Source organism: Harpia harpyja, chromosome 12 (genome assembly GCF_026419915.1).
Source record: "Harpia harpyja isolate bHarHar1 chromosome 12, bHarHar1 primary haplotype, whole genome shotgun sequence".
NCBI lineage: Eukaryota > Metazoa > Chordata > Aves > Accipitriformes > Accipitridae > Harpia > Harpia harpyja.
The window spans coordinates 5,438,040-5,465,856 of NC_068951.1; the positions used below are offsets into that span (position 1 = coordinate 5,438,040).

Consider the following 27,817-nt stretch of genomic DNA (forward strand, 5'->3'; position numbering starts at 1 on the left):
GCGTCCTCCTTGCAGCCCCGACCCCCCAAGGTCCGTTATAGGAAGAACGAGCCAAGCCAGGTGGACATCAAAATAGTTTTATACAGATTACTGGATCTCGGTATACAGGTAAAAAAACAACCCACACAGAGGGCCCCGCTGAGGGCAGAGCCAGGCTTCGCCTCACGCCGCCCCGTCCCGCTTCGAGGAAAAGGCGATTCAAGTCCCTTTTAAAAATGTACATTTGAAGGCACAGTGCACGGACCGACACGCTCCAGGGGCAAGCGCCCGCGGGGGACCGGCTCCTCGCCAGAAAGGGCACGGGCGCTCCCACGGGTGGACGGATGGACAGACAGACAGACTGACAGGGAGGGGAAGCCGCTCCTGCCTTCCCCAAACTGGCGACAAACAGGCCCAGCGCTTACTTGCTGCGGCACCGAGCACAGAGTGAGAGCCAGACACCCCACCTGGTCCTGCTGCGGAGAGAAGTCTCATGCGTTTGCAAAACATCTCAAATCCACTCACCTTAAAGATACGCACCTACTCCAAGCTAATTGCAAAATGCACTCTCAGAGGGAAAGGGCTGATTCCTAACGAGACTTATTGCTAGTGGGACAAAGCAAGGCCAGCTCAGTCCGTTACCTGCTGCCAGAGCAAACAAAGCCCAAACAGAGCCCCAAGACCCATTTGCAAACTCAACTTTTATATAAAACCCCAGCTGTGGCTCTCGTTAAAGCCCTCAGAAGCAGGAAAAGTTCAGAGATGAGGCAGGGCTAACGCTATTGCGTGCTGCAGCCCATTACACGTGGCAACAGGTCACAGCCCAGGACCAAATCCCATCCTCTGCTCAGCACCATGAGCTGGGAGCAGGCACAGAGATGGTCATGGCTCCTGCAGACAGAGGCAAAAAGAGCAGCTCTTTCACGCCACAGCAATGCAGGACAGGAGCACAGGGAAGGCTCAGCCTCATCTCCCTGTTCCCAGCATACCTCCCCAGCCAGATCTTATCACATGTTTCTTGCAATATAATTCCCCGTGGAACAGGGAAGAAAGTATGCTGGTGTCTATCCCTCCAGGGTGTTTATCCCTCCAGATAGCTACACAAAATCAGCTGAGATGATGAGCATGACAGCATGCCCACAGGCACGTGGTTCTGGAAGGGCATTTACTGCACACAGAGAGGAGGAACAGCTCCTTCCCCAGGTGACATGGCCCAACAGCCTTCAGCGGGGAATCCACTGCACTGTTCCCCCAGAGGAGACCAGGTCAGAGCCCTGCAGAACAGACCCCATTCATACATTTGGGTACAAACACCCCCCCATAGACACCACGTGCAGGTTTCACTAGTGGGCCTCCCCAAGCTCCTGCAGAACAGATGCCTGAGATGTTGCTGCGCCAGGCTCCTGCACCCCAGAGCTCGGGTCAGTGGGGCAAGAATTAAAAGAGAAAATGAGCAGCAAGAAAATAAGTGCCTATTCCAACCCCAGCCTTCTGCCCAGAAAGCACAGGAACATCAGAGATGCATAAAGGCTTTGAAAATCAAACGTTTCAGCCATTCTTCCCTTCTAGACATCCCTTCTGTTCCCCACAAATCCCATGTGTCTTAGGGATGCATGCTGCGGCTCCTCTTTCCAACTTCCCGCCAAGTGCTACAAAACAAAATTTGGCTGCTTTTCCCTTCTCCTTCAGCACAGCCATTCAGCCCTTCCTCATGCTCTGCATCCAGGTCTCCGCAGCAGCGGACACAACTGCAGACACACAAGCAGGTGGAGCTCTTGCTACGTACTTCAGGGACGCTGTAGTAGCAGAACAGAGCCAAGCCAGCAGGCTAATCTGATGCCTACCATCACCAGAGCTTGATGAGAGAGCATTTCCAAAGTGCTCTGATCACTAAATGGTATTAGGTGGACGATGGCAAATGGTACAGCTTTTCTTCAAAATTTAAGACTGAAGTTGGGCCATGGATACTCCCATGACCTCTCCCTGCTGCTGCAATAATGCTCAAATACAGTGGTCAGATTTCACTGTTTCCTCCTGAATAGTGGTGGACTTGAGCAAAACTGATCAGGTGAAGTCAGTAACTGATTGCTTTTCTACAGTATCCACCACAGTTTATCCATTTGCTTAAAACAACCTTCAGCTGCTCTTTCAGACACTGTGCTGTTGTAACACTAACATGAGACCCCAAAGGCCAAGTCTACTACACAAACGAAAAGCAACCAGGGGTGATGGGGATAAAGTTTCTTTCTTCCCCAGAAGTCAGGAACAGCAGTACCGCAGAGCTGGCAAGTAACTGAACTTTGTCAGAGTTCACTGAAGCTCTGACATTTGCTCCTTTCTCCAGCTCACATCAAGAATGGATATCATCTCCCCCAGCTTTCAGGATGCGAAGTCACTGCCTGGAACTAGCAGCACAGTAGAGGTGCTCCACAACCACTGCAGATCATAGCAGGCCACAGCATCTCATGGTGGGGAAAAGCTCCAAGGGACCAGCTGAGAACCAAGGGCTTTTTTTTTTTTTTTTGGTCTTTTTCCAAGGGCTGCTCTGCAGAACGTGGAGTGAAGTGAATCTGGCTTCCCCCAAGTACAGAGTGGAAAACATGAAATCAAAACAGGTAGAGAAACTGCTTTGGAGTGTTGTAACTACAACTCCATGCAGGTCTTGGGGCACTTCCCCACCATCTGCTCACTGTGTTGAGATGCTGGGGAAGTGCTAGGAACTCTGCCGGCCACCCTGTTAAGTTGCCTTTCAAAAAACATCATGTGAACCTCCAGATCTTGACCCAAAATGTAACAAGCCATGTCCTTAGCCCGAACACAGCCTCCAACACCCACTGATTTGCGTGTACATGGGAACAGAGCAAACAGTAGAGGGAAGTTGGGAGCTGCCACCCACACCTCTGGAGGACACATCCTGCAAGCTAATGTTTCAAAACTGAACCACAGGGATCGCCCCCCACCACAGGGTCTGGTCCATGGGAACCTCCTTTGCTGCCCCGGAGGTGTCAGTGTTTGCTGGAGTACAATGTTTCTTCTTCAGTGTCTGTTTCATCCTGGAATTCATGGCTCAGGAGGGACTTCTTTGAGCCAGTGGACATCATGCGGATTTCGTCCTCGTAATCGTCATGGTGCTGCCGGAGGCGGTGGAAGCCATCCTTGTGTCTGTTGGACTTAATTGAGCAGACACACCAGATGATACAGGCGGTGAGGACCAGAGCAGACATACTGGCACCTGCCAGAGAGAAGACATTAAAGTTAATGCCATGTTCCCCTACCCCAGAGGCTCCTAGGCTTGCCACCATCTCCCTCCCCCCTTCTACAGTCACAACCACTTTCCTCACTTCACTGTGACCCTACTTCTTCCTCCTAGGCCACGGAAGACACACCATGCAAGAGAGCTGCTCCCAGAGCAGGACTACACTAGCTTTCTGTGCTTGCAATCTAGGATAGCATCATTGAGTTTCTCTGCAGATCACTGGGTATAAACTCTAGCCTCCCCAGCAGCTGCCACCTCAACAACAACAAAAAAATAATAAAATAAATCTCTTAATGCTTACCTGGTGCCACACCCCTCAAAGAAATCTTGGGGAAGAAGCAAGATCTCCCAGCTCTATGCACAAACATGCTCTCCCCATTCTAGGCATCTCAAAGTCCATTCTGGACCCTTCAGACCTCTGCAACACACTCTACTTCCTTCTTCCCTCCCTTCCTCCCTCCCGCTAGCCCAGCATCACCAGATCCAAGGGTTGTTGGACCAGTTTGCAAGGACAAGCACGTGTTCAGAAGGGAAAGCAGGAGATGGCTTAAGTCTGCAGGCTACTTTTCCAGTTCAGTGAAAAGAAGGGTCATTGTCAGCATGAACTTGTACAGAAAGCAAAGCTCAAAAGCTTTGATCAAAAGTGTCACTTTACCTGCAACAGTTACAACCAGCTCCCTTGGCAGACCAAATATCCTGTTTTCGGTATCAAATACAATGAACACAGAGCTGGGTGCATCATGACGTACAAAGACCTGCAGAAGAAAGATATGAGAGCTCAGACTGTCTCAAAGCCTGCACCTCTATCAGGTGTCCAGACAAAAGAGATACTTGCTGACCAGGGCAGGACCAGGGAGGTGCCAAAGACAAGCGCAATGGAAAGAAAAGCTACTGCCCAAAACAACCCTGCTATGCTGGGAAATTCTTCCCCATCCATTATATCAAGGCAGAAAACAGCTACCCTGGGCACATAATCAGCAGCTAAACACAGCCAACTAGGCAGAGCCCAAACAGGGATGCCTTTATATGACAGGGAGTGGGGGGAAGATCTCGGATACGGACATTCACGTACCTTGACATGTTTCTGCTGGTACCCGTCGGCTATCGCATCGATGTTATGCAAACCTGGAGCCAACAGCACATGGAAATAGCCACCTTCTTTAGTATAGACCCTCAAGCCTTCATTAAGAACAATGGTAGCTTTAGAAATTGCCTTGCCACTCTTGTCTTGGACAAACCCATGGACTCCCTTATGAACCTGAAATAAAGCATTTCAAACACTTCAAGTTCAGATCCAAGCACACGGCACATTTGTAACTAAAATAGGATCTAACCTTCCCCTCAAAATACAGCCCATTCTCCATCCCTGACCCCCATAATAAATAAAAGTGCACAATACTTCAAGGACTGCTTAGCCCACCGTGAGACAACACAGCACAGATGTTTAACTCTTGTGTCAATGCTTTTCCTGGTCACTTGCTGCCTCGGTTCAATCCATTCCTCATACAGTCTAAACTATGACTGTCTGTAATTACACAGCACCAACAAAAACACAAAGACTCTCCATACTGCTTTCTTCCTCTCCCCCTCCCCACCCGGCCCACTACCTTCACTCCTTGCCAGAATTTCCTCCCACAGACTGTGGCTCACCTCCACAAGCATGCTAAGGAGAGATTTCCTGTGGTCTGCCCACAAGCCAGGAAGCTGTCCGGTGCTCGGGAAGTAACAGCAGCTGGTATAAACAGTTATCTCAGGACAATGACCAAACATAACACTGAAATCCTGCAAAAACCAAAACCACGGTTACAAGAGAAGAGGTGGTATTTAAAAAGCTTTGCAAAGTGCAGCTCGAGGTGGGGAAATTTTGCCCAGACGTCAGAACAAATACGCTTTTTAATGCTTGTTTAGTAGAGCTGCAAAGCCTTGTGCTGTGATGAAGTACCTTCATACTTCCCAAGTGACTGTGCCATTCAGAGCCACGGATCACACCGCCAGGAATATTCTCATCTGTGAGAGCAAGAACACAGCTGTCAGACAGATCTGCTCCTAGCAATGTCTAGCACAAGCTGACGGGGGGGGGGGGGGCTAAAGGATTCAACCAAACATACCTGACTTATTTGGACAGCCTGGCTGGCCCAAATGCATCAGCGGATGGTTGTTTGCATACAGAGATGCCAAATGCTTCAGAGTTTCTTTGTTCTCCACTACAAAGAGAAAAGTGAGACTTAGAGTGCAACTCCTATTCACTGGAGGGGCAGATTCCCATTCTAGCCCCACAATCCTGTATTAAACAGTGACACACATTGTTTCAGGGACATTCCAGATTTTGTCTAACACTGAGGGGTGGTATCAAAAGCAGACTTTATACTGGCTTTGGCAGAAGAAGGTTGAAATACTGTTGTAGGAATGGAAATGGTAAGTGTTCTGATCCCTAGCTAAATCCTGCGAGGTTTTATAGCTTTACTTAACAGACTGGGTACTCCACACGCAAAGGGCTGAACACAAAAGGAGGCTACAGAACACCACCAGCGCAAAAAGCTCTTACACCATGCAGTCACATGAACTTCTGCAAAGATAGCCCGAGGGTAACTGTGCGTGCAAGGCCCTGCAGGAGTTAGTCATACCTGTCTGTGCTGGCGTAAGTGTACGTGCAAGGCCCTGGAGGAGTTAGTCATACCTGTCTGTGCTGGTTTATCATACGGATAAGTGACAAGCAGAGATCCTCCATCTAGCGCAACAGAGAGGCTGAAATCCTGCTTCAATATCAAATTCTCTATGATGGCTTTGGTCTCAGGCTCTCGTGTCCCCGAGTACCGGGAGTAATTGCCTGTAAGTCAGAACAACAAATAGAAAAGGGAATTGATAACAGTTTCCTCTGCTATTTGAGAGGCCAGCAGAAGTACATTCTTTGTTTATGTCTGAATTAAGTCTGCTGCATGTATTAAAAGGTATTTGTTAGATCTCAGCAGATGCACCTGACAGATCAAATAAAGCACCTAGTCCACGCTACCCATAGGGGGAATTCATCTGCAAAGCTAAACAAATGTGACACGTCACTATTTCCCAAGCTATTTACTTTTGTGATACAGAAGGTATTTCATGTGTGTTTGCTCTCCTCAATGTCACCAAACGGACATTTTCTTAAGAAAGCATTTGGGATGATCCCAGCCAAACCTGGCCAGAGAGAACACTTTGTCCCCAGGAAGGGTGGGCATAGCACTGATATAGTGCTATGCATATAGCAGGCAGTTACATGGAAAACAGGAAAGCATGAAAAAAGGAGACTGTTTCTGGGGAGCACAAACAGAGGGTATTTTTCAGAAATCCAGGGCTGAAAGAAATCAATTAACAGGAAAAATACATTAGGAGTCATCCAACCTCCAGACTATTCCTAAAGAACTCTGCTTTGTATTTTCCTTGCAAATAAAAGATTGCAAATCACCATCTGTAAAGGGGATTCAAGCTTTGGAAGCTTCCCAGCAGCTGTGCTGCCTGAGCTCCAGGGCAGGAGTACTGCCCTCTTTACAGGTAGACCCTGTAACCAAACAAATACACCCAATCCTAGAGCAGCTAGCAGGAGACTTCTACAGCAGCCTGCATTTCTACAGGGACACTACACATCACTTTGCTTTAGTTTGCTTTACTTGTGAAGTCTGTGTCCAGATCTCTGCCATGAGCATTGGTCTGGCCTATCTTCGATGTGCAGCCTCTCTCCTGTGCTATCTCACGTCCATCTGGATTCAAGGAAGGCACAATCACAATCCGCGTTCGGTCAATCAGCTGAACAAAAGGAGAAGAAACAGTACATAAAGTGCAATTAGTAAGGTTCATTCTCTGTACACCTCATTTGCCTAGGAACTGCAGTTAGATGTTCCCACTCGCCCCATGGATCTCACAACACCTCCCCATTATGCACAGGATCACTGCAAGCCACAAGCCAGTGTTAACAAGGCAAGTCTCTCCCAATGAGCACTGTTTTCTCGGGATATAGCTGGAAGGCTCCAAGACAGTCCCTTGCATTGGCTCCTCACCTTTGTAACAGCAGTATTCTTCTTGTAGTTCATGCAAAGAAATTCTGCCAGTGCCAGGAGCAGCTCTGTACCAACGGGAGCGTTTCCGTGAATACCAGCAACAAATCGGATCTTTGGCTCCTCAGGCTCAGACTGGTTGGGCTTGTTGGAGATTTCAAGGGACCAGAGCTGACGGAACTCAACGCTCTGACCCAAACTGCCAAGAGATGAGAAACCAGAGCGTCAGCTCAGGAAGAGAGCACACCTCTAGCCTGACCTTAAGGAGAAATCCCGGTGTGGAAAGGAACTGCTGCCAACCTCCGTGAGGAGGCTGCAAAGACAAGTGACACACAAAACACAACCACACCATGAGAGATTTGCAGCAGCACCGAACAGAAGTCACTATGAACATCAGTTTGAACACAAGCATCTGTGTAAGATTATATCCAGGTCCAGATGTACAGGACACCCAAAGCTCCATATATCTCTATATAGCCTATGACATCACGATAAATGTGGAACTGCTCAATGCCTCTGTGCTTCCAATATTGGGGGGGGGGGGGGGGGGGGTTGGTTTGGGTTTGGTTGTTTTTTTTTTCCTTCAGAGCATGATACATCTGGACATCAAACTAATTTATAAAGCACCCGGTGTAGAGGACAAAAGCAGGCCTATTTCCAGTAATGCAGAAGTTGTTGCTACAGTCATGCCATTAAGTTAGCAAACTGAATGCAAGCAAAGCAGGCAACACAATCAGGGCTGATGCAACTGGAAGGACAATAGAGGCTACAGATCAGAAAAGCAGCCTTGGCACCAGCAGGGACAGCACATGAGCATGTTGTGCCTGGTAACAACAAGCAAATGAGGTCCTGGGACAAAGAGATTTGTGCTTTCTGAAGCTGACAGAGGGTAAGCGCTACAGGTCACAAAGAAAAGTAGAGGACTGCAGCAGCTGGCCTCCTGCAGGAGGCCAGAGACCTTGGCTCAGGGCAAGCTAACTCAAACATGTCTCGCGCTACTGAATTAAAATCTGAAGGCAGACCATCAAAACAGGCCATCTGAGATTTGTAAGTCAAATTCGATCACTTTTGCTGGGAACTCTTTAGCAGGGTGGATGTCAGAAAGGATTTGGGAAAGGGAGGAAATAGAGACCATGGAACAGAGGTATTGGCAGAAACTTGGCATATCAATGCTGGGAATATTGCCAGTCCCAGGCACCCCTAGGGAACTGACGGCACCCTAGGTTTAAGTCAGTAAAATGATGTCTCAGGAAAAAGCACACGGATGCATTTGCGAGTCCCTGCAGATAATGCTCTGCCACGATGTCCTTACACACGGGGCTCCCTTGAACTTGGGGACCACAGGGAAGGGGAGGGACGAGCTCCCCATCTCTGCGCTGCGTTTATGGCTCATCATTTCACTACTTCCCTACCACAGGCTGCTGCTCAGGGAGGAGCTGAGCACTGCTGCTTTGAGTTTTTACCTGGTGAGATTTGTGATTTGTGGGTAGTTCAGATTGAGGCCTCGGAGGAACTCAGAGAGGTCCTTGTAAGGGCGGTATCGATAAGGAGAGACATCCCCTGAGGAGGTAAGCAGGAGGCGCTCCAGGCCATTCTCAGCAGAGAGATCTTTGATCAGGGTCTCAAACTCCTTCTCGCTGGGGTCACTGGTGTCTGGGGTGTTCAAGACCGGCACCTTCCCCTCCTCCACTTTGATGTCTGTCCGTGAAAGAGTGAAGTTGACCTGCACCCCACCTTTGCTGCCAACTTCCACCATCTTAGTCACTGGATCATACCTGCCCAGGGAAGAGAAGGCACAAGGAAACATCAGGCATTTGAGACCTCACACAACAAGCCATCCCCCTTCCTGACTAGACACTCACACGGGACTGCTACTGCTCCCCAGCCAAAAGTGAGAAGCATAAAAAGGAAGAGCAAGAACACTTCAAAGGGACATGGGAGTGGTAGGAGGACAGGCAGCAGCTCAGGGCCCAACATGGCGCTGAGCTGCTTTTGGCTCAGGTGTTGCAGGGTTACGTGGCAGACTGGCAGGACAAGAAGTCAGGCTGCTTTAACACAGAGGTTTTGGCAGCAGTTGAAGTGATGAAGTCATTTCTGTGGGCTGCTGCCTGCAAGAGAATTTCCCCTAGAGACACCAAGTTATCAACTCCTTCCCCACACCACCTCCAAACAAGGAAAGATTTGGATTATACACCAGTGCCAGGTGAGCAGTCTTTGACACCAGGGTAGCATCACATTGCTAACTCTGCACAGGCCAGAGGGTGGGAGAAACAGCCATGCCTACATCTGCCATAGGCAGAGGCGATGGAACTACTCCTGACTGGGAAGCCAGTCGTGCAGCTGTTTGCTCCTTGTGCCACGGCTTGCTCACCCTCGGGCAGAAGCTGTGATTTTGTATGTCCCCTGGACCAAGAGGCGCCAATAGTCTCCATCCTTGTAGGTGGTCACCGGGTGGTCGATGTCGGCAACGCTGATGGTGGCGTTGAGAATGCCCCTTCCGTCCATAGCATCCAGCACAAATCCCCAGACGCCGCGGTGAACCTGTGCACAGACCCGGAGCCCTGCTGAGTGCCAGCCCTCGCTCTGCCTCCCACCCCACCCATCGCTGTGGGAGCACAGACACCCAGATCCCACCAGCTCCCAGCCCAGGAGGTTCAGCATTCCCAGAGGAGCAACGTGTTCCAAAGGGGTTCAGGTTAGACTTGCCAGCAGCTGGCGTGGACAAAGATCAATTGTTTGGCTCAGGGTGCCACCACAGCACTGTTTGCTCCACATCTTTGTTTTCATGCCCCAGATACGCAGCACTACCACCAGCCCTGGACTCAGATGGGAACAGCACTTAAAGACCCCTCCAGCAGTGGTAAATAACAAGGCCACACCTGCATCACCTGGCTGCTGTTTCCATACAGATTTCTGGTATGTTGAGAAGGAGTGGAGAGGAGTCGTCGAGACGGGTTCTGATGGGAATGATTTCTGTGGAGCAGGTACCCAGTCTAGCCAGGAAGCAGCACTCCCTTCAGCCTAGCAGACTAGCCAGTTCATTCTGGCACATCTAATGTAAACCCCAGAGGCAGCTCACACAATTGCTTGGGGTCAAAGTGTCTCACCTGTTTCATGAACTGGAGGAGAGATCGACGATTCTGCTCCCAGTACTTTGGCAGCTCCTCAGCTTTTGGATATTTCACACAGCCCAACTCAATGGTCACTTCAAAGCAGTTCGTATTTAAGTAATTCCAGTCTTGCATCCCACCTACAACAGGAATGTAAAAAAAGTTTTGACAAGGTCTCCTGAAGGCAATTGTGCCAAAGCTCAAAAAAAAAAAAAAAAATCAAATCAGATAGTAGAGAAAGATGAAGTACAAACTACAGCATGCATTTTATAGCTGAAGAGAGAAGGCTTTTACGCAGGGCAACGTTCAAGCTTCAAAGGGATGCCAAAATAGCAGACAAATAACCATCCTTCTTGTAAATACCTTTCATGCTAATATACTGCTGTAAAATTTTATGAAACCATTTTCCTAATAGCCAGAAAAACTACCCTATAAATTCCTTCCCCCAGGAATAACTTTGTCTGGGTACATTATTTAAGAGGTTATAAAAGAAACCTGAGTCCCAGTAATCTGGGCTGACCAATGCAGAGTTTGCGACTGATCAGGCTAAATTCTTTAAGCTGCACGTGCATTAACTTGGAGGTACACAATGCAAGAGACTTAGGGTTTACTTTACCTGGAACGTTGTACCACTGAGCCCCATTAGTGATGCCATGCGGGAAGTACTCAGTGGGGTACATATCCTTACAAGGGCTTCCCTGATACATCTTTGTATTTTCCTAAAAAAACAAGATACAACATGTGAAGCTGAGCCTGCACTCTACAGCCACTGGCACTTTTGTTCTAACGTTAGTCACACACTCAGGGTTACCAAACGCAGACATTCATGTAGACATGTGTTTGTATGGCTGCAACACAGACAGACTGCACCCACAGCCAGCCCTAACCCATAGACATCCTTGCTCTCCTCCTGGCCCGTGTACAGCATTTTCTACCACCGTTCAGTGTGTTGGCCCCTGTGCCTGCAAAGAGCCCTCCTCCTACAGTGCCTGCAGACAGAACATGCTGGACATCCACTCACGGAACAAGAGCTTCCCGCAGGACCCTTCTGCTGTGCCTGCAACACCAGGTGCTCACAGTACCCGCGCCCTCCTCTACCAGCCGCTCAGGAGATTCCCGACAGCATCAGGAGTTAACCCAGCAGGATGTGCCTGTTTTCCAGTTAGAGCTTTACCTTGGAGTAGGAAAGCGCCAGCTGCTGAAACACAGCGTCGTCTGGGGATTTACTGTATATGGCTATTCCTTGTTCATCATCATCAAAGGGGTAATTAACCACCAGAGAACCTGCAGGGGAAACAAGCTTTGACTCGTACTTGCACGCTTTCCAAGTCATCCCTCAGCCTAATATGGGAAGTTTTTCTTTTTCTCTAAAGAGTCTTCCGTTTCTCAAGACTCGGCATTAAACAAAGTATTAAGCCAGTGGCTAGAAGAGACAACAAAAGCACAGGAAGAGATAAGACCGCACCCAGCTGGGAAGGTGAACCCAAGCCACGACACATCAAAGGTTTGGCTCCTACATGTGGGAGGGATGAGCACAGCCTCATAATGATCATTTTCACAGAGGACGGAAAGCAAGGGGAGGAATTTCCCAGAACATGCATGGTGCTCTTGGCCCAACCACTGTAGTTTTTCAGCCTTCTGGAGTTTATTGCGAGCACTGACAGATTATAACATCTTTGGCTTACTGAAGCTTTCTCTAAGCAAGTTGTACTAATAGCACCGCGGAACCCCAGACACCATCACTGCTGGAGAACTGCCAGCTCCCTCGTACCCACACATGGTACTTCAGCACTACAAAATTAAACATGCTAGCACAAGGCAACCACCTGCAAGTTACCACAGCTACAAGCTTGCAGACAAACTGTCTAGGGAATAAGCTGTAATACAGAGACTTAATTTAGATCACTCCAAAAAGATAATTAAATTACAGCAAATTTCATAGTTCTGCCACGCGATTCAAGGCAGGGAACCCTCAGGATTACAATGTGTTCCCTTCACTTTATAAATACTACGAAGCCTTTAACAGCCGCAGCACTATATCGCATTCCCAGACCCAGCTGCTGAGCAACCGCTGACAAGAGACTCCATCCCCATCTCCCAGCGGGCAGGGTGCTAGCTACTCCCCAATCCACGTGCTCCCTTCAGAGAAGTGGTTGGGATCCTCCCAGCAGCCTCTTCAACTCCCTACAAATGTGCTTGGGGACATGGTTTTCACCCTCTGTTTCTGGCTTCTGATCCATCTTCCAGCAGCGTAAACAAAAGGGTTGATTTACTCTTTGTGTAGGCCCTTTGCAAATGGCCTTACCCCCATTGCAGGAACCTGGCTGCCTTCGCCCCTGTCATTTCACAGCAATGCCAAGGGCAGAGAGCTCTCTGCAAGAGCTCCAGTTCACGCCTAGAACACTACAGAGATACCCCTGCAAACTCCCATCCCTCGAACCTCAGCGCAAAGGAAGGAGCTCGATTTGGCTGCCATACCTCCGTGCAGGTTTGCCGAGAGCACAAATGGGTAATTCTTTAACCAGGTCATGACAGCGCGAGTTTCTGGCTGCAGAGGGTCTGCCACATGGAAGAACTGATCTGGGAAGTTCCGGTTCAGGTCGTAGTTCTTGCTGTTGTTTCTGCCAACGGTACCTCCTCTGTCTCCTGAAAATTAAACACATGTTCAAGCTTGCACCCTATGCAAGCACCCACTTCAGTGCAGAGGCTTCATCCTCTTACTACAGAGCTTACAGTTATCAATTCACAGAAAACAGCAGAGAGCACAACAGTGCTGGCTCCCTACACCCCAGAGTGATGGGACCCCCACGCTCTCCTTCAGCGACAGGCCTGCTCTGCACACAGAGGCATCCGGGGGCCCTTTCAGCAGGTGTTTGCACAGGCTCTCAGCGCCAGCCAGACCACAGCGAGCAGAAAGGCAGCGAACCATGAACAATCCCAGCAGCCGGATGTCACGACCGCAGAAACCTCAGAGCTCACCTTCTGAAACCAGCCGGACAAGTTCTTTGTTAAACCCAAGCAGAGCTCTGCTTCCAGAAAATCATTCTGGACGGACTCTGTTCTGCCAATCTGCAAGAGCCATGCAGTTTTAAGGACCTCCTTGAAGGACGTTTTTGCCAATTTCAACATCATGATAGAAGTCTATATTATCCTTGGACAAGTGCTCTGCAGACAGCCTGGCTCCCGCATCACATGTTACTAAGAGCATGGACCAAAGCACAGCAAGCATGAGCTGTGTCAAAGGAATGTCTTTTTTTAAAATAAGCCTTGGGATAGCCACAAACCATAAGGGGACCCAAACAGGGGCAACATATAGCTCTGCCGAAGCATAAGAGCTCTCTCCAACAGCTTCAAGCATCAGTCGGCTGCCCACATCCTGCAGTGCAGGGTCCACCCACTCATTCCACGGCACGCACCAAGTGCCTTCCCAGCCTCCCTGGGCGGAGAGCACTTCTCCTCCAGCAAGGCTTCCAGATTTCTCAGAGAGGTACCACGAACCCAAAGGATTGTTCTCAGAGCTAGAAACCCCACGGATGTTTCAACACAGACAGCAATACCTTCCTGGGACTTCTCATAGCCATCAGGGTTCATGGACGGCATAATGTGGATCCGTGTGCTCTGGACCAGGTCTGTCACTTCAGGATCCGTGCCAAAGTTCTTGCAGAGGTACTCGATGAGGTTCAGGAGAAGCTCTCGCCCCACAACTTCATTCCCATGCATGTTACCGATGTACTTGAACTCCGGCTCACCTGAATACATAAGGCCACACCAAACAGGCAATTATAACCACTTATATTAAAGCTTGGAGACATCTCACCACCCTGAGCATTGCACTCTCAGGCCTTTCTGCAGGGCCAGAGGGCTTTTACCTAAAATTTACCCTTCTGCTTCCACAACACCAAAAAGGACAAACATTGTTTCAGGGAAGCCGCTTGGTCTTTCTGTCCCCAGAGCTCCACAACCAGCGTACATGTCCCCAGCAATGCACTTTAACTCACACTAGTGCCACCCACTGCACCTGGTCTTTTTAGAAAGGATACTGCAAGGAGCAGCTCAGTGTCTCTTCAGACAGTTGCCAGCTCTACGCTCCTTTTTGCTCTGCCCACAGTCTCCCAAAGCAAAGGGTCTGGCACTAGCGCCTCGCTTAAAAGGATTTCCCACGTTACCTGCTTCATGGACGCCAGGGTTGTCAGAGATCTCCATTACGTAGAGCTCCCGCAGCTCCACCGACTTGCCCACAGAGTAGAGTCGAGTTATGTTGGGGTACTCGTTGGCGTACCGCCGCAGAAAGATCTCCATGTCTGAGAAGTGATGGTGGCGGAAGTCCACAGGTTGGACAGGTTGATGGAGAGAGGTTGGGCTTGGGGCCTCTGCCTGCACCGGGGTGGGGGTGATGGTAGAGACAGGAGCAGGCGTTGCTGTGAACTGCGTGACGTTAAGAGCTGGTGGCATTACAGTTGGCTGCAAGGAGAAATCCACTTCTGTGGCAGCTCCCTCCTTCACCTCGATGTTCTCTCTGGTCACTGGTGTGTAACTGTGAAAAACACAGCTGGCTTCAGGAAGGAGGCTCTGCAGAACAGAGGCCAAAGCCCCCTGCAGCCTCTCCCCCATTCCAGCCTACTCCTCCCAGCCTGAACACACTGGCGTGTTAACGACTACATGAGAGATTCACCAGCAAACAAGCTGACGGGACTCGTCCCGCTGCCACGGGACCCAACTACGCTGCTGTCCTTGCTGTGTCAGAGGCACAAGTTCCTGTTTACAGACTCGCCGGGGAAGAAGCCACAGGCGTATCACAGGGCTAGCCTAGGGGCAAGCTACGCATTCACACCCAGCCTTGAGACAACACAAACTCTTACTGGGGCAAACCTACTCCGCTTTTTCCCTTTGCCCAAAAAGTAAGATGCAAATTGATACAAGCAATCAAACAAAGGCGACAGAAATGCTGTGCACCCAACAGCACCCCGCTGCAGGAGGGCGTGGGGTGAACAAACACAGCTGCAGTTCTAAGCTGGAGTCCTTTACCGCTGCAGCTTCCAGCCAAGCCCCTTAAATACACAAGATGCTTTGGGGGAAGAAATCAAGTGAAGGAACACGAGCAGTTGGCAGTGTGCATGCAGGCTGCCACAGAGACATTACCCCATTACAACTGCAGTCACGTTGTAGGTCCCAGGCACAAGCAGTCGGTGGTAATCACCAAATTTGCCTGCTGTGATGTTATGAGCAATACCAGCAACAACAATGATCGCGTTCTCCAGGCCAGCTCCAGTGACTGCATCCCTGACAAAGCCTTTCACACCAATGTGGACCTGAGGAAAACAATGCAGGAGCATGGCTGAAGACAGGCAACATCAGGGGAACCGTGTCCTCACCCAGCAATACCCCCCAGCCCTTCCCCAAATACGGCAGAGCAGGACAGCTGCCAGGCAAAGACATTCAAGGGCCCATGATTCAGACAGCGTTTGGCCAGATGGCAAGGACAGGAATTCAAGCATGCACTGGGAAGGCAGCAAGATCTCAGAATTGATCCTCCCTAACAAACCCTCTAATTCATCAACAAGGGCACACAACAATATGAACATAGCAGGGTTACACGCCATACTGAAGGACAAGAGGCAGCTGCCTCCCTTTCCAGCCTAAATTGTCACCTACTCAACTCATACACTGGGCATCTGGAGACAGCCTGGCAGAGGATTCTGCAAGCCAAGGCCTCAGCAGTGTTGGTGCTTTTGAACATCACTGGAGATTCACAGCAGTGAGGCTATACAGATACTCTGCATTACTTAGTGAGATCTGCACTGACCAATCCCTCTAACACAACCCCACGAGACCCCTCTCAGCAGAGCTCTGCTATCATGGAGGATGTGGGAACTGTGGCAGAACCACAGAGATACACAGCAGCTTTGTAGCCACCAATCTCTGCACAGCAACTGCAGCAAAGCAAGCCACAAGAGCAACTGAACACAGTGTGCTCAGCCCACCACGGACACGTGGGTTTCACAGCTGCTGTCCCCATGCCCCGTCCCAGCCCACACTACCTTCTCAATGAAAGCAAGGAGAGAGTCCCGGTTGTTCTCCCACTCCTGCTGAAGCTCAGAGGTCGGTGGATATTTGCAGCAGGACAGCTCCAACGTGATCTCAAAGCAGTTGGCCCACACATAGTTGTAATCCTGCATCCCACCTAAGAAAATGAGGCAGAGACATGTCCCAAGAGCAACGCACAGACATCCTGCCACAGGACGCACATTTTTCCTTGTCCTTCAGCCCCCCACAGCATCTCACCATGACGCTGCCCTAGCTCCAGAGTGAACAACCTAAGGAGGAAAGTCAGATCAGATCATTGTGAGAGCCTGTGCTGGGGAAGATTGAGCTCCATTTCTCCCAGTAACCAGCATGCTGGCCATTCAAACCAGCCACAGACAGTTCAAAGATGACAGTCCCTTCAGTCTCACTGCTGTCAGCTGAACTCAGCAGCACAGCACTTGGAAATTCATATGGGTTCACTCTACTGTGAAGACATTTTCCAGACACTACAAATCCAGTATGCCAGGGCAGGCACACCAAGGTTTGAACGCTACTGCTGCCAAGTCCTTCACTATGTGTTCCAAGGTACCTTTAGATTTGTGAGGTCTTCCTGCAAGAGAAGTTACTCCACCCAAATAAGCTTCAGGCCTCTGATACAAAAGAACACACCAGACTATCAACCCAGGAGGTGGCAGCTCAAATCTGCATGCAGAAATCAGTTTCAAGGACCACACAGCTCTTCTACCAAAAAACTCTTAGCAAAACTCCAGATGAGAAGAATGCTTCCCCTTCTCTACTTCCTCAGCTGCTCTTTTTCTCCAACTCCTTATCCGAAGGTCTCCATTTACTTGATATTTAGAGCAGCTCTAGCAGAAAGTCTGACAAGGTCTGACGTGGTGACAGCATGCAGTGAACTGCAGCAAGTCACCTTCAGGAAACTCTCCTCTTGATTTGGGAGGGCAGTGATGCCTCCCTCACCACTGAGGACTCCTGTGACCCCACAGCAGCCAGGTCCTGCAAGAGGAGAACAGGACACAGACTTGTCCACCTGAGAAACTCGAACTGGGAAACTTGCTCTTTTCTCTGAGACCTCCAGCCAAGTCACCAGCCTCCTCCCACATTTCTTCTTTAAGGCAACACACTCAAATCAATTTAAGGATGTTGCAGCACCTGGGCACAGCTTGCTAGCTTAGTGTTAAACCAGCACCACAAAACAGGAGTGCGTGTCCCAGTATTAAGCTCATCTTGCTATTCTTGCCCTTCAGAGAAACCACAGGCACTGCTATGAATTGAAAAGGTCACCTTGTTCCAGCAAGTATCCTGACTCCATTTGCTGAAGTTTACGTTCAACCCTCAGCAAGCAAACCTGTTTCTCAAACAAGAATGAATCATGTACCAGCAGGACTTGAGGTCCGCAGGTATCACCACTCATGATCAGGAGCTCAGAATTCAGCATGCTGCTGAAGGCTGCAAATGTTCAGCCCTCTAAACATTCATGGGAGCTTTCAACAGTAAAAAGGACATTCCAAAAACACCACAAGTCTGTGAAACAGGTTTCAGAATCAAATCCCACCACATGACTGTAGCCAGATGTCATGGCCACATGAGAGGATCGTTCCCACCACTACCACCACCACCAAATCAGGCAGTTGTTTCAGCATGGAAAACACACCACGCTAAGTTTTATGCATACTGATGATATCTTCTGGGTACACAACCTTATTCTGTTACAATCCAGGCAGACTGGCACGCCATGGCCTTGGCCACCACTTCCTAGACAGCTCCATCCCAACCTGCACAGCAGCGCCTGGGACCGCTCAGCCCAGAGACCTCTGCGCACCAACTGAATGACTCCCACCAGCGTCAGCGGGACCCAGGGGTGCAGGCAGTGGGTCTCTTCCAGATGAGTTGAGGAAGTCAAACTGGCTCTCAGAAGCTCATCTGTCACAGAACAGCTATACATTTGCTCTGCAGGAGACAGATGCAAACTTCAGGAGGAACAAAAGCAGAAGACAGCCTGTGGCACGTGTCATGGCACCAGCCTGCAGGACCCCAGCAGGCAAGTCTGTAAGAAATGCATACTTTGCGCTCCCAGCCTTTGCTTTGCCCACCAAAGTGCTACTTTAGTGCTATGCTAATACACCTCACTTGCTTTGTCTGAGCAGTTTCCTAATCATTCACAAGCGAGGGAACCTCCAGGGTGCTGGCCAATTAACCAGCCAGAATGGATCAATACCACAGTGCAAATGCACTACCTGGCATTTGCAGAGGCTGTGTTAATGCACGGCCCGGAAAAGCTATCAGCAGCACTCTACCCAGCAGAGGAGACTTATAATAAACGTGGTGGCTGTAAGCATTCACTGTCCCACAAGGTCAGGGACCGCATCTCTGAATTCAATAGCCCCACTGCACTCAGGTAAAGCAGAGATGGACTGACAGCATAAAGTAGGATTTAGAAGAACAGACCCCTGGGAAGATGTGCGGGACGGTACCACAACAAAGATGTCCCAGTTCCTCTCAATTCTTCTGGGAGCCTGCTGCTAAGGGAACACGAAACTTCTATTGTAACAAATCAAACGTCACTTGCTGCCAGAAAAAGCATTGCAGCTTGTGCACGGGCTGAGATCAAAACAGGAAAGAGACTTTTCTGTCCAGCACAAGGGGCCAAAAAGTGTTGGAGGACTTTAAAACTCTCAAACTCGGTTCAAGAGGTTAGAGGAACAAGGCCTGCAAATCTGATATGTAGTTCTATTCAGCTCCTGTTACCAGGCTCCAAAAAGTAACCCACAGCAGGCTGCTCTCTCGCCAGTAAACACCATGCAGAGTGAAACAATTTGCCAGCCTATAACCATCTGTTCATAGCAGGACGCTAATGCATTTGAAAACATCCATACGTAAACCAGAGCCATTATGAAGCATATTTAGTGCTTCATCTGCCATTCAAGCAAATTTAGGACAGATGCTCACCCATAATAGAGCAGCAACGGACTAAATTAGAGCTTGCTACATCAATTTCGGTAAAACTGTCTCTTCGAGAAAGTAGTCCATTGCATGCTTGAAAATTTGGATTGTATTGGCTGCACTTATTTGGCCTTCACACGGCCCGGCTGCAGAGCAGGACAGTTATTTTTACAGCATATGGAATGACTTATTTTTCCACATACCATCTGCACAGCCTCTCCTGGCTACGCAGAAGATCTGGAGGTGTAAAGAGAAACCTGTACACAGCCTACCATTAGCAGAGCACTACATTGACGGAGCAGAGCAGAAAAAGCACGCCCAAGGCAGAGGACTGTCAAGATTGCAATGCTTCTACTCTACCTATCTGTTTGGGTAATATCTAGGATAACTTGCTGGATTTATTCCAGCATTTTTTAATCACAGGGTGTCTTTTAGCCCACACTCCATAAAGCTTCAGCCTCCCAACGAAGCATCATACCTATTTTACCGGTGAGGAAAGCAAAGCAAAAGCAAGCAGCTTACAGTCACAGCAAGTGACTGCTCTCTCCTGCTCTGTCCCACTCCTTGAGCATCAGGACTGCACTTCGGGGAAGGATCCCAGACCTCTTGCAGCGCAAGTGCCGCAGAGTTCACGCTGACAAGCACGCCTCTGCTCCCTGCCAAGCTCAAACCAGGCAGCCAAGCAGGAGAATGCAGCTCTCTAGAGTCAAGCCCGGGGATCCAGATACCATAAATACACCCCGTGCCAAGAGAAGCCTTCCAGGCCAGCCAGGAAGGACTCTATTTTCAAACTGTTCTACGCAGAAACCTCTCTAATTCCAGGTCTCGCTGGAACAGACATTAGGAGATTAGACCTGCAGCTAAGTTAAAGCAGAGAAATAGTCGTGTCTGCTCTGCAGAGAGAGCAGATGGCACAAAGCAAGCTAGAGACATGATTAAATACGTGGCACAGGTCACTTACTCTGTGGACAGAACCAATTGTCTCGTAGCATGAGACCGGGTGAGCACCAGCACCAAACAGGCAGAGGAATGTTTTGGTCTATTAGTCTGCAATCACTAAAACTCAGAGGAGGTGAGGTCTGAGCCTCCAACTCCAGCAGCTGCATCACACAGCCCAGAGCAGCACAGCCCTGCAGCCTTCTTGGGGCTCTCTCAAAGAGGAGGGCAGGGTCTTCCCAAGAGCTGCACCATCACAGCACCACCCAGCAGCTCACATTAGATGTGAAAAAAGGCATCACACCCTCGAACCATCAAGCCAATACTTTTCTCAAGAAGAAAGAAAGAATTGCAATAAGAATTTTATGAAAACACGTACAAACACATAAGGGCAGCTAATTGTGCATATCCCAGAAAGACATGGCTGAAAACTTCTACGAGAGCTCACGCTGTGCAACTGCCTTCTGCCATGCCCAGGAAACAGAGGCCACCACAGTGATGCCATAAGCACCCACTGTTCTCAGCACTCATTTTAACTGCTCCGAGTTTCACGCCACTAAAAGCTGTTCGGAAGCTCAGTGTGGCTAGTAACCACAGTCAAAACAACCTAGTAAGCACACATGTAACCTAAATCGACTTTCAACCTGAGAAGTGCCTTCTGGTAGACACCAGAAGCACCTCAAACACTTGGACATCAGAGAGTCAAACTAGCCAGGAAAATAACTCTTAGGAAGGGACTGCAAATAACGACACGACCTTCCAAGGCTGCCCACAAAGTACCCTATCGAACGTTACGTTGAATTCAGTTTCTGAACTGGGCTCTTCACAAAATAAAGGCAAGCACGTTCCTCCCACAGACTAAGACTTAAGCGGTTTCTCAACCGCTTTCCAAGCATCATCTGGACCATACACCCGACCAGACTTGCATGCATTTACTTGATCTGAACCAGCCTCTCGGTAGTTAAAACCCCCAGAGGTTAAAAAGGAAGGAAGAGTAAGAGCATGTAAAACAGAGATAGCCTCTAAAAAGCAACCCAGTTACAAACGTGCTTATCTATAGCAGCTGGAATGCAGAAGCCGAATTCAGCTGCCTGGCAGAGAGCCATCTTTCTCTGTGCACACTTGACCTTAACAATTACTCCAATGGTTTGTACTTGCCACCTCGGTTTGACTCGCATAAGAGGTTGTTTGCAAATTCAAATGAAAGTTAATGGGGTCTGGCACCAGCATAAACCTGAACTGGTAACTTCGGAACAATGAATCCCATGGCAGTTTGCTTTCCAGCATGTTTGATTTCACATGATAAAACGTGGCAGGAAAATTTCCACCTGTTGAGACTTTATGTTCTCATTTCTTTGTTTTTCCTGGCTTTAGTTCACTTGGAGCCTGCAGTCTCTCCTGGCACAACCTGATCCAGAGGCCAGAAGTGTGTGCCCTGCATCGTTCACAGAACTCTGTGCTCTGGTTATCTCTAGAGCTCAGCCCAGGGAGCTCCTGCAGAGTACTGGGATTTCCCCAGCCTCATTTTACCACACATTTAAATTCTGCAATCACTGGGAAAGGCCTCCTGATCCGAGTATGAGCCTCAGCAGTCCTTGGCACGGAGCTGAGTGAATCAGATGACTCAATACAGCCACCGTGGTGGTTTTGCTACTTCTGTCACACACTGCCTACAACTGACTCCCCTTTGCCTGCTCTTCATCCACCACTAAAAATAAACGTTAACACCTACAGTCCCTGAAGGGACACAGTAACTTCACACAACATCAAAATACACGTGTACTGGCCTCTGCAGTATCTGTTAGTTCACCCGTGCTCTCCCCTGGATCTCAGCTCCCGTGGGTTACACTTTACATGAACTCCTCAGCCTGGGACGTGCTCCGAGGGCTGCCATCACCCTCCACGTGTGCATCTTTAACAGCAACGAGAGGTAAATCACTGCTTAGGGGAGATACCACACAGGTGCCCAGCAGCTCCTGTCTTCAACCTCAGTAATGCTCCATTCTGAGAGTTAGTGTCGGTACACCCTCCCTATAATCTCTGCCCGTGAACTGCCTACAGCCATCAGCGCTGAGCCCGAGATTGCGGCTTGTCACAGCGAAAGAGTTTATTTCTGCAGAGGCTGAATGCTGGAGGCTATTGGACATAATATAGGCCACAGCAATGGCAGCACAGAGCAAACTGGTCTCAGTTCACACCTTGCCATTTCCTGTGAAAGGAAAGTAGGCGAAACCTCTGCTCTGCTCACTGGCAAGACAAAGGCAGCCTCAAAGGCTCACACACCAGCGCCACAGCCACTAGCCAGGTGCCTCACATCCTAGCAGGAAGATGAAGAAGTTAACCCTGCAGTGAAAAACGCTGCTCACTGCGGGCAGGGGAACACAAGCCCAAAGCTCTGGAACCACCCTCCCTTCAGAGAACGCCCATCCCACTTCATTAGCAAGGGCAGAAAACATGAGAGCTGCCGCTAACAAACTTCCCGGCTGAGGTATTTGCTGGTAACGACTGTCACCAGAACAAGGCGGCACAGATCATCCAGGATATCCTGTTCCCCCATAAGCAAATTCACCAGACTACACAAACCTTTCTCCTGCTGGACTTTTCACAGCAGCAGAGTGAACCTTGAGCCAGCAAACACCAGGGCTGGTGTGCTCAACAGGGTGGAGGGAAGCAGACAGGTGCTAGAGAAAGAGATAAAACTGCATCTTATTTGAACATGACATCTTATTTGATCAGTGAAATCCTGGGGAATGATTCAGCCACCACTGAAATCAAGACTTCCTCTTCCAGCACAGAGGTGATGTGTTCAGGCCCAATAATAGATCCCTCTCCCTCCTTCCCAAGCAAGGTGGATGCAGGGTTAAGATAGGAGTCAGCTCTGAAGCCTATGTTTTGGAAAGACACCGTCTTAGTAGAATTCGTTAAGCTGTAAGCTCTGAAGGATAAACAACATTCAATGTCACTGCTTGCTCAGCACTACTGCCTTCATCCCTCAGCCCTAGCATGAGGGAAAGCAGAGCAGTCCAGGCACAGCAAAGCAACGCAACTTCTTCAGATCATTTATGCAAATTTTTTGTTGTGTCCTCACCACAGAAGTTTCTGCACGGTCTGGCGAGGCCACGGTTGTACAACATCCGCTGAGGGGGCATGGCAATGGTGTAACTTCTTCTAATGTCATGGCCAAGATTTCTCTTTCTGCCAGCCCACAGAGCCTTTTCCACAAGAGCATCTCGTCACAAAAACTGTCATTTAAATCCCATTTACAGCAAAACCAACACACACAGAGCAGCCCACTGCGTGGCTGAGCCAGGACAGCCACCTCCAAACAAGCAGAGTGTGCACCAGGAGATAATTTGCTTATGTTCAGATCACCTCCAACGCAGCTGCCTAATGGAGTGATCAGGAGCTCTCCTAGAAGCCCCAGCAAACTGAATTTCAGATCCCTTCTACATCCTGCCACACTGGTGGATGAGAACAGGCTGTGCTGGTTGTCACCCTCTGCACAAGTCTAACAGCAGAGCAGTTCATGGAAAAGCTGCCTACCCCACTTCCAGCGAGAGCAGCTAGCTTAGCTCAGACCACGCATTTAAGTTTTACGTAGTTTTACAGCAGGCTATTCTATAATCATTTACAAAATTACAAATTTGGAGGTTAAAAAAAACATCACAGAATACTGGCATTGGTTTAATACCTTTAATACTCCATCTAGAGACCTAATGACAGTTCACTTGGCAAACAAAGCCTCCCACAAGCATGATAACTCTCCAGCATCTAACAGGGTCAGGAAGAATTCTCCATTTTGCTGTGATCTCTTCCCTATGAACATCTCCCAAGCTGTGATTCATCAAGCACTTACTGGTGTGCCCGTGATGCCACCTCCCTTCATTTCAAGCTGCTAGAACACATTCAAAGTTAAAAATATCACTTCACCCACCGTCCTTTCCTCTGTGATAATCACCACTGGTTTGGATGTCAGTTCTCAGCAGGAGCAAGAAACTCTTTCTACAAGACACTCTGTTAGGTGAGCTAGCAGTTAGAGCGATTCACCAGCACAGCTTACCTTCTACATCATACCACTGGGCACCGTTTGTGATACCATCTTGGAAGGTTTCTCCCTCCTCGCCAGGACAATTGGGTTTGCCAGTTCTCATTATGGGGTGATGTGACGCGTAAGCTTTTGCCAAATATTTGAACACTTCGTCATCAGCTGATTTACTGTAGACTCCTGTAGGCTTATGTGTGGGAGAGTCATCATAGGGATAGCTTGCAACCACCGAGCCACCATGAAGATTGCCAGAGAGCAGAAACCTGGGGTTGGGAAGGAGAAGAAGAAAAAGAAGAAAGAGTCATACTGGAACAATTTCAACAGGAAGGTGGCTACAGCTGCCCAACCAGTTATTCTGCTGCCTTCCCACCCAAACTGTGTTCTCAAGAGCCTCCAAACTCTATTTGGGATCAATGAGGCAAAACGCGCCCACTGGATAAGGTGCCCAGCAGTAACACCACTTTGGAAGAGGAAGCGTTCAGACCCTGCTCCATCAGCCCCGTGCAGGGAGAATGCCTGTGGAGCTGCTGCTACACCAAGGTTACGTTAACAGATATGCACTCGTCCAACACTGAGTCAGCTACTGCTGGACAAAAAGATACACGGTCCTGGGAGATGTATCCCCTCATATTAACGGCAGCCTCCAACACAGCGAGCAGGATTGTCAAAGGGTCTGAACAGTGTCCGAGTGGGAGCACGTTGGAGACGTCAGCAGATTTTTGCAATAAACCAACTCTCAGGACTGGTTTATTCACTCCCCAAACTGACATCTGGCATTACTGGAGATGAAACAAGTTTCTTGCTGCAGCCTAAGACAGAGCCCTGAAACTCCATGACAGACAAGCAGTGCCCTGCACATAAAGCGATGTACACGGCTCTTTGTCAAGCTTTGAGCAACGCCTGGTAGGTACAACAGAACTGACTTGCACAAAAAACCCCTGGATGTGTGACAGAGCCATTAAAATCCCAAGACAGAAAATATAGCATGGCATGACCTGTATCACACTTTAATTCGATCACGGGCAGCATAAGCATTTCAATGAATCCCAAAGGTAATTGTCTCTGCTCTTCCTCTTTCCACCAAATACAGCACTGAGGGAAAAAGAGCTCTCCTCCTCATTCGGTCAAATGGGATTTAGTTTCTGAGCAGAGGTAACGTGACCAAGACCTTTGCCTTGCTTAAAATAGTGCACACGAATTGCATTACACGCGCTCTCTTTTTTTTTAATCAAACAGTTCTGTTTACCCATTCATTTTTCTATCAGTAGTTATGTTAGTCTAACAATTGTACCAGCATTAACTGGTGCTGCCAGGCAGAGAGATGCACAAAGCACCATGTTCTTCCTGTTTCACCCTGGCTTACATGCAAATCCCACCTCAAACACTCATGCAAAAAAAAAAAAAAAAAAAAAAAAAAAAAAAAAAGCCCAAGGTATTTTCAAAATTATATTAAGAACATGCATTAGTTTCCCTAGTAACTAATTTTGAGTTGAACCAAGTCTGGAGGGATTTTAGTGCAAACTGCTGCATCAGACCTGTCCTAAAGGATCCTTAGGACAAGCAATTACTGGCGCAGTTAATGAAATTCCTCTAGAGCAATAATCCCCATGGGCACTGCCATCCACCAAGTTTTAATAAAGATAGTTTGTCCAAGCAAATTTTGTTCCCTAAAACTGAGCAAACATTATATAACGCTAAACGTTGTGTGTGTTGGTTGGATCCAACCAAGAGCCCTACAGTGCACCGCGGCCGTCAGCCAGCCCCTCTCCGTTTCTCTCTCTATCCCTGTTTTGGGAAGAGGGCCACAGTTTGTTTCAGTGCATTGCTCATATCTGATCAGACTTTGCATTCTGGCTTTCTCTGCCCAACTTCACATGGTTGGTTGCACTGACCTTAGCGGTTTGGACCTTCCACAGTTCTCTAAAGAAGAGCACACAGCAAATGAAGAGACAGTGCCCACTCTGGCCACTGCGCTTTCTGTGGCTGCCCCAGGCCCCAAACCAGAGCTGGGCTTCAACGGTGCCATCTCCCCTCCCGGACTGCCCCGCTCCGGGCACAGAAGCTTCCCACCATCCACCCCCTTGGAAGGCGAGAGCCTAACGGGTCAGCGTGGGCACTTAAGGCTCAGCCCTGCACGCTTCAACAGGAGGACAGGCGGGGAAGAGGGCTGCAGGAACAGGGCCTGTATTTGGAAATGCTGCTGCACAGAGCGTTATTGCTAAATCCAGGGAATTTTCCATAAAACACAAAGACGGGGGGAAGCCCTGCTTGACACAACTCTCTGTTAACGTGTTTGTACACAGACCGGCTACGCACTTAACCCCAAATATTTTAAGCATCCCACAGCTCATGGCAAAAGCCTTATCGGCCCGAAGAGCAAGACCCGCAGACAGGCTCAAGATGAAGTGGACGAGAAGTTTCCAGCTTACAGGCTCCTGGAGAAGGGAGACACGCGGATGACCACAGAGACCGGGAAGGCCTGGCCGCGTGGAGGGCACGGGCTGTGCCCAGCGGGGCTAGCATGGCTCCTCGGCAGGTGCACGGCAAACCGTGGCCACCGAACCAATCTCCCGCACACGCTACCCAGTACGAGGGTTAGCCGGGTCGCTGGGTGCAGGATTGGCCCCAGCTGCCATAAAGGGCCAACCCAGTGCAGAAGGCAGGCTGGGGAGAAACAGGTGGAGAAGCAGCTTGGGGTTTTTCTCCCCCTGCAAGCCCTGCTAGGAAGCGCTGGGAAAGGCTGAAAGCAGGCTGAAGCCCCCAGGGAGCGGAGCCGAGGGTCTCGGGCCGGGGGTGGGGGATCCGGTCCGGTCCGCACTCACTTGTTGCGGCGCATCCAGCCGATGAGGGCTCGCACCTCGGGCACGGGCTCCAGGTCGGGTTCGGCGGCCCCGAACTGGTCGGGGAAGCTGCGGTTGAGGTCGCGGCTGCGGCTGTTCTCCCGGCCGCCCTCCGCTCCGCCGCCGCCGCCGCAGTCGCCCTCGCGGGCGCGCTCGAAGCCGTCGGGGTTGAGGCTGGGCAGCAGGTAGAGGTCGGTGGTGTTGAGCAGGCGGCCGATGCGCTCCTCGCCGCCGGCCCAGCCCCGCACCAGCTCCTGGGCCAGGCGGAGCAGCAGCGGCCGCGCCAGCGGCTCGTCCCCGTGCATGTTCCCCACCAGCTTCACCTGCGGCCGGCCGGGCAGGGCCGAACCGCCGGGCTCCTCGCCGGCCCGTTCCGGTCCCAGCCCCGCCGTCAGGCGCAGCACCCACAGCTGCCGTCCCTCCACCGACTGGCCGATGCTGAAGAGCCGCGCCAGGCCCGGGGGGGCCGCGGCCGCCAGCGCCCGCAGCGCCTCGCCCAGCTCGGTCGAGTGCAGGTACCGCAGCGCCTCGCCGGGCGCCGCCGCCTCCGCTTTCTTGATATGGGCGGCGCGGGCCGGGCCCAGCAGCAAGGCGCAGAGGAGCAGGAGCGGCGGCAGCCCCCGCACCGCGCTCGCCAT

At 50.0% G+C, this 27,817-nt stretch overlaps 1 protein-coding gene across 1 annotated transcript; it reads right to left on the reverse strand.

Annotated features, from left to right (window-relative positions):
- Nucleotides 1-61: 61 nt before the first annotated feature.
- On the reverse strand, nucleotides 62-27,817 carry CPD (carboxypeptidase D). The gene is made up of 21 exons (XM_052805038.1): nucleotides 27,162-27,817; nucleotides 24,355-24,602; nucleotides 16,412-16,554; nucleotides 15,513-15,682; nucleotides 14,540-14,907; nucleotides 13,931-14,122; nucleotides 12,852-13,019; nucleotides 11,548-11,657; nucleotides 10,990-11,092; nucleotides 10,371-10,513; nucleotides 9,635-9,804; nucleotides 8,727-9,038; nucleotides 7,267-7,462; nucleotides 6,880-7,015; nucleotides 5,913-6,062; nucleotides 5,344-5,439; nucleotides 5,178-5,242; nucleotides 4,886-5,017; nucleotides 4,308-4,493; nucleotides 3,891-3,990; nucleotides 62-3,211 (listed from the first exon to the last, which is right to left on the reverse strand). Exons 1-21 carry the CDS (start codon nucleotides 27,815-27,817, stop codon nucleotides 2,985-2,987), a joined length of 4,071 nt encoding a protein of 1,356 aa, XP_052660998.1. The 3' UTR covers nucleotides 62-2,984.

What these genes read in the sequence shown, in the direction of transcription:
- CPD (XM_052805038.1), bottom strand. Translation starts at nt 27,817, where the DNA reads ATGGCGAGCGCGGTGCGGGGGCTGCCGCCGCTCCTGCTCCTCTGCGCC. An exon ending in GGCTGGATGCGCCGCAACAA is followed by an intron (nt 24,603 to 27,161) that starts GTGAGTGCGGAC and finishes TCCCAACCCCAG; the next exon opens with GTTTCTGCTCTCTGGCAATC. An exon ending in GCTGGTTGTAACTGTTGCAG is followed by an intron (nt 3,212 to 3,890) that starts GTAAAGTGACAC and finishes TCTCTCTGGCAG; the next exon opens with GTGCCAGTATGTCTGCTCTG.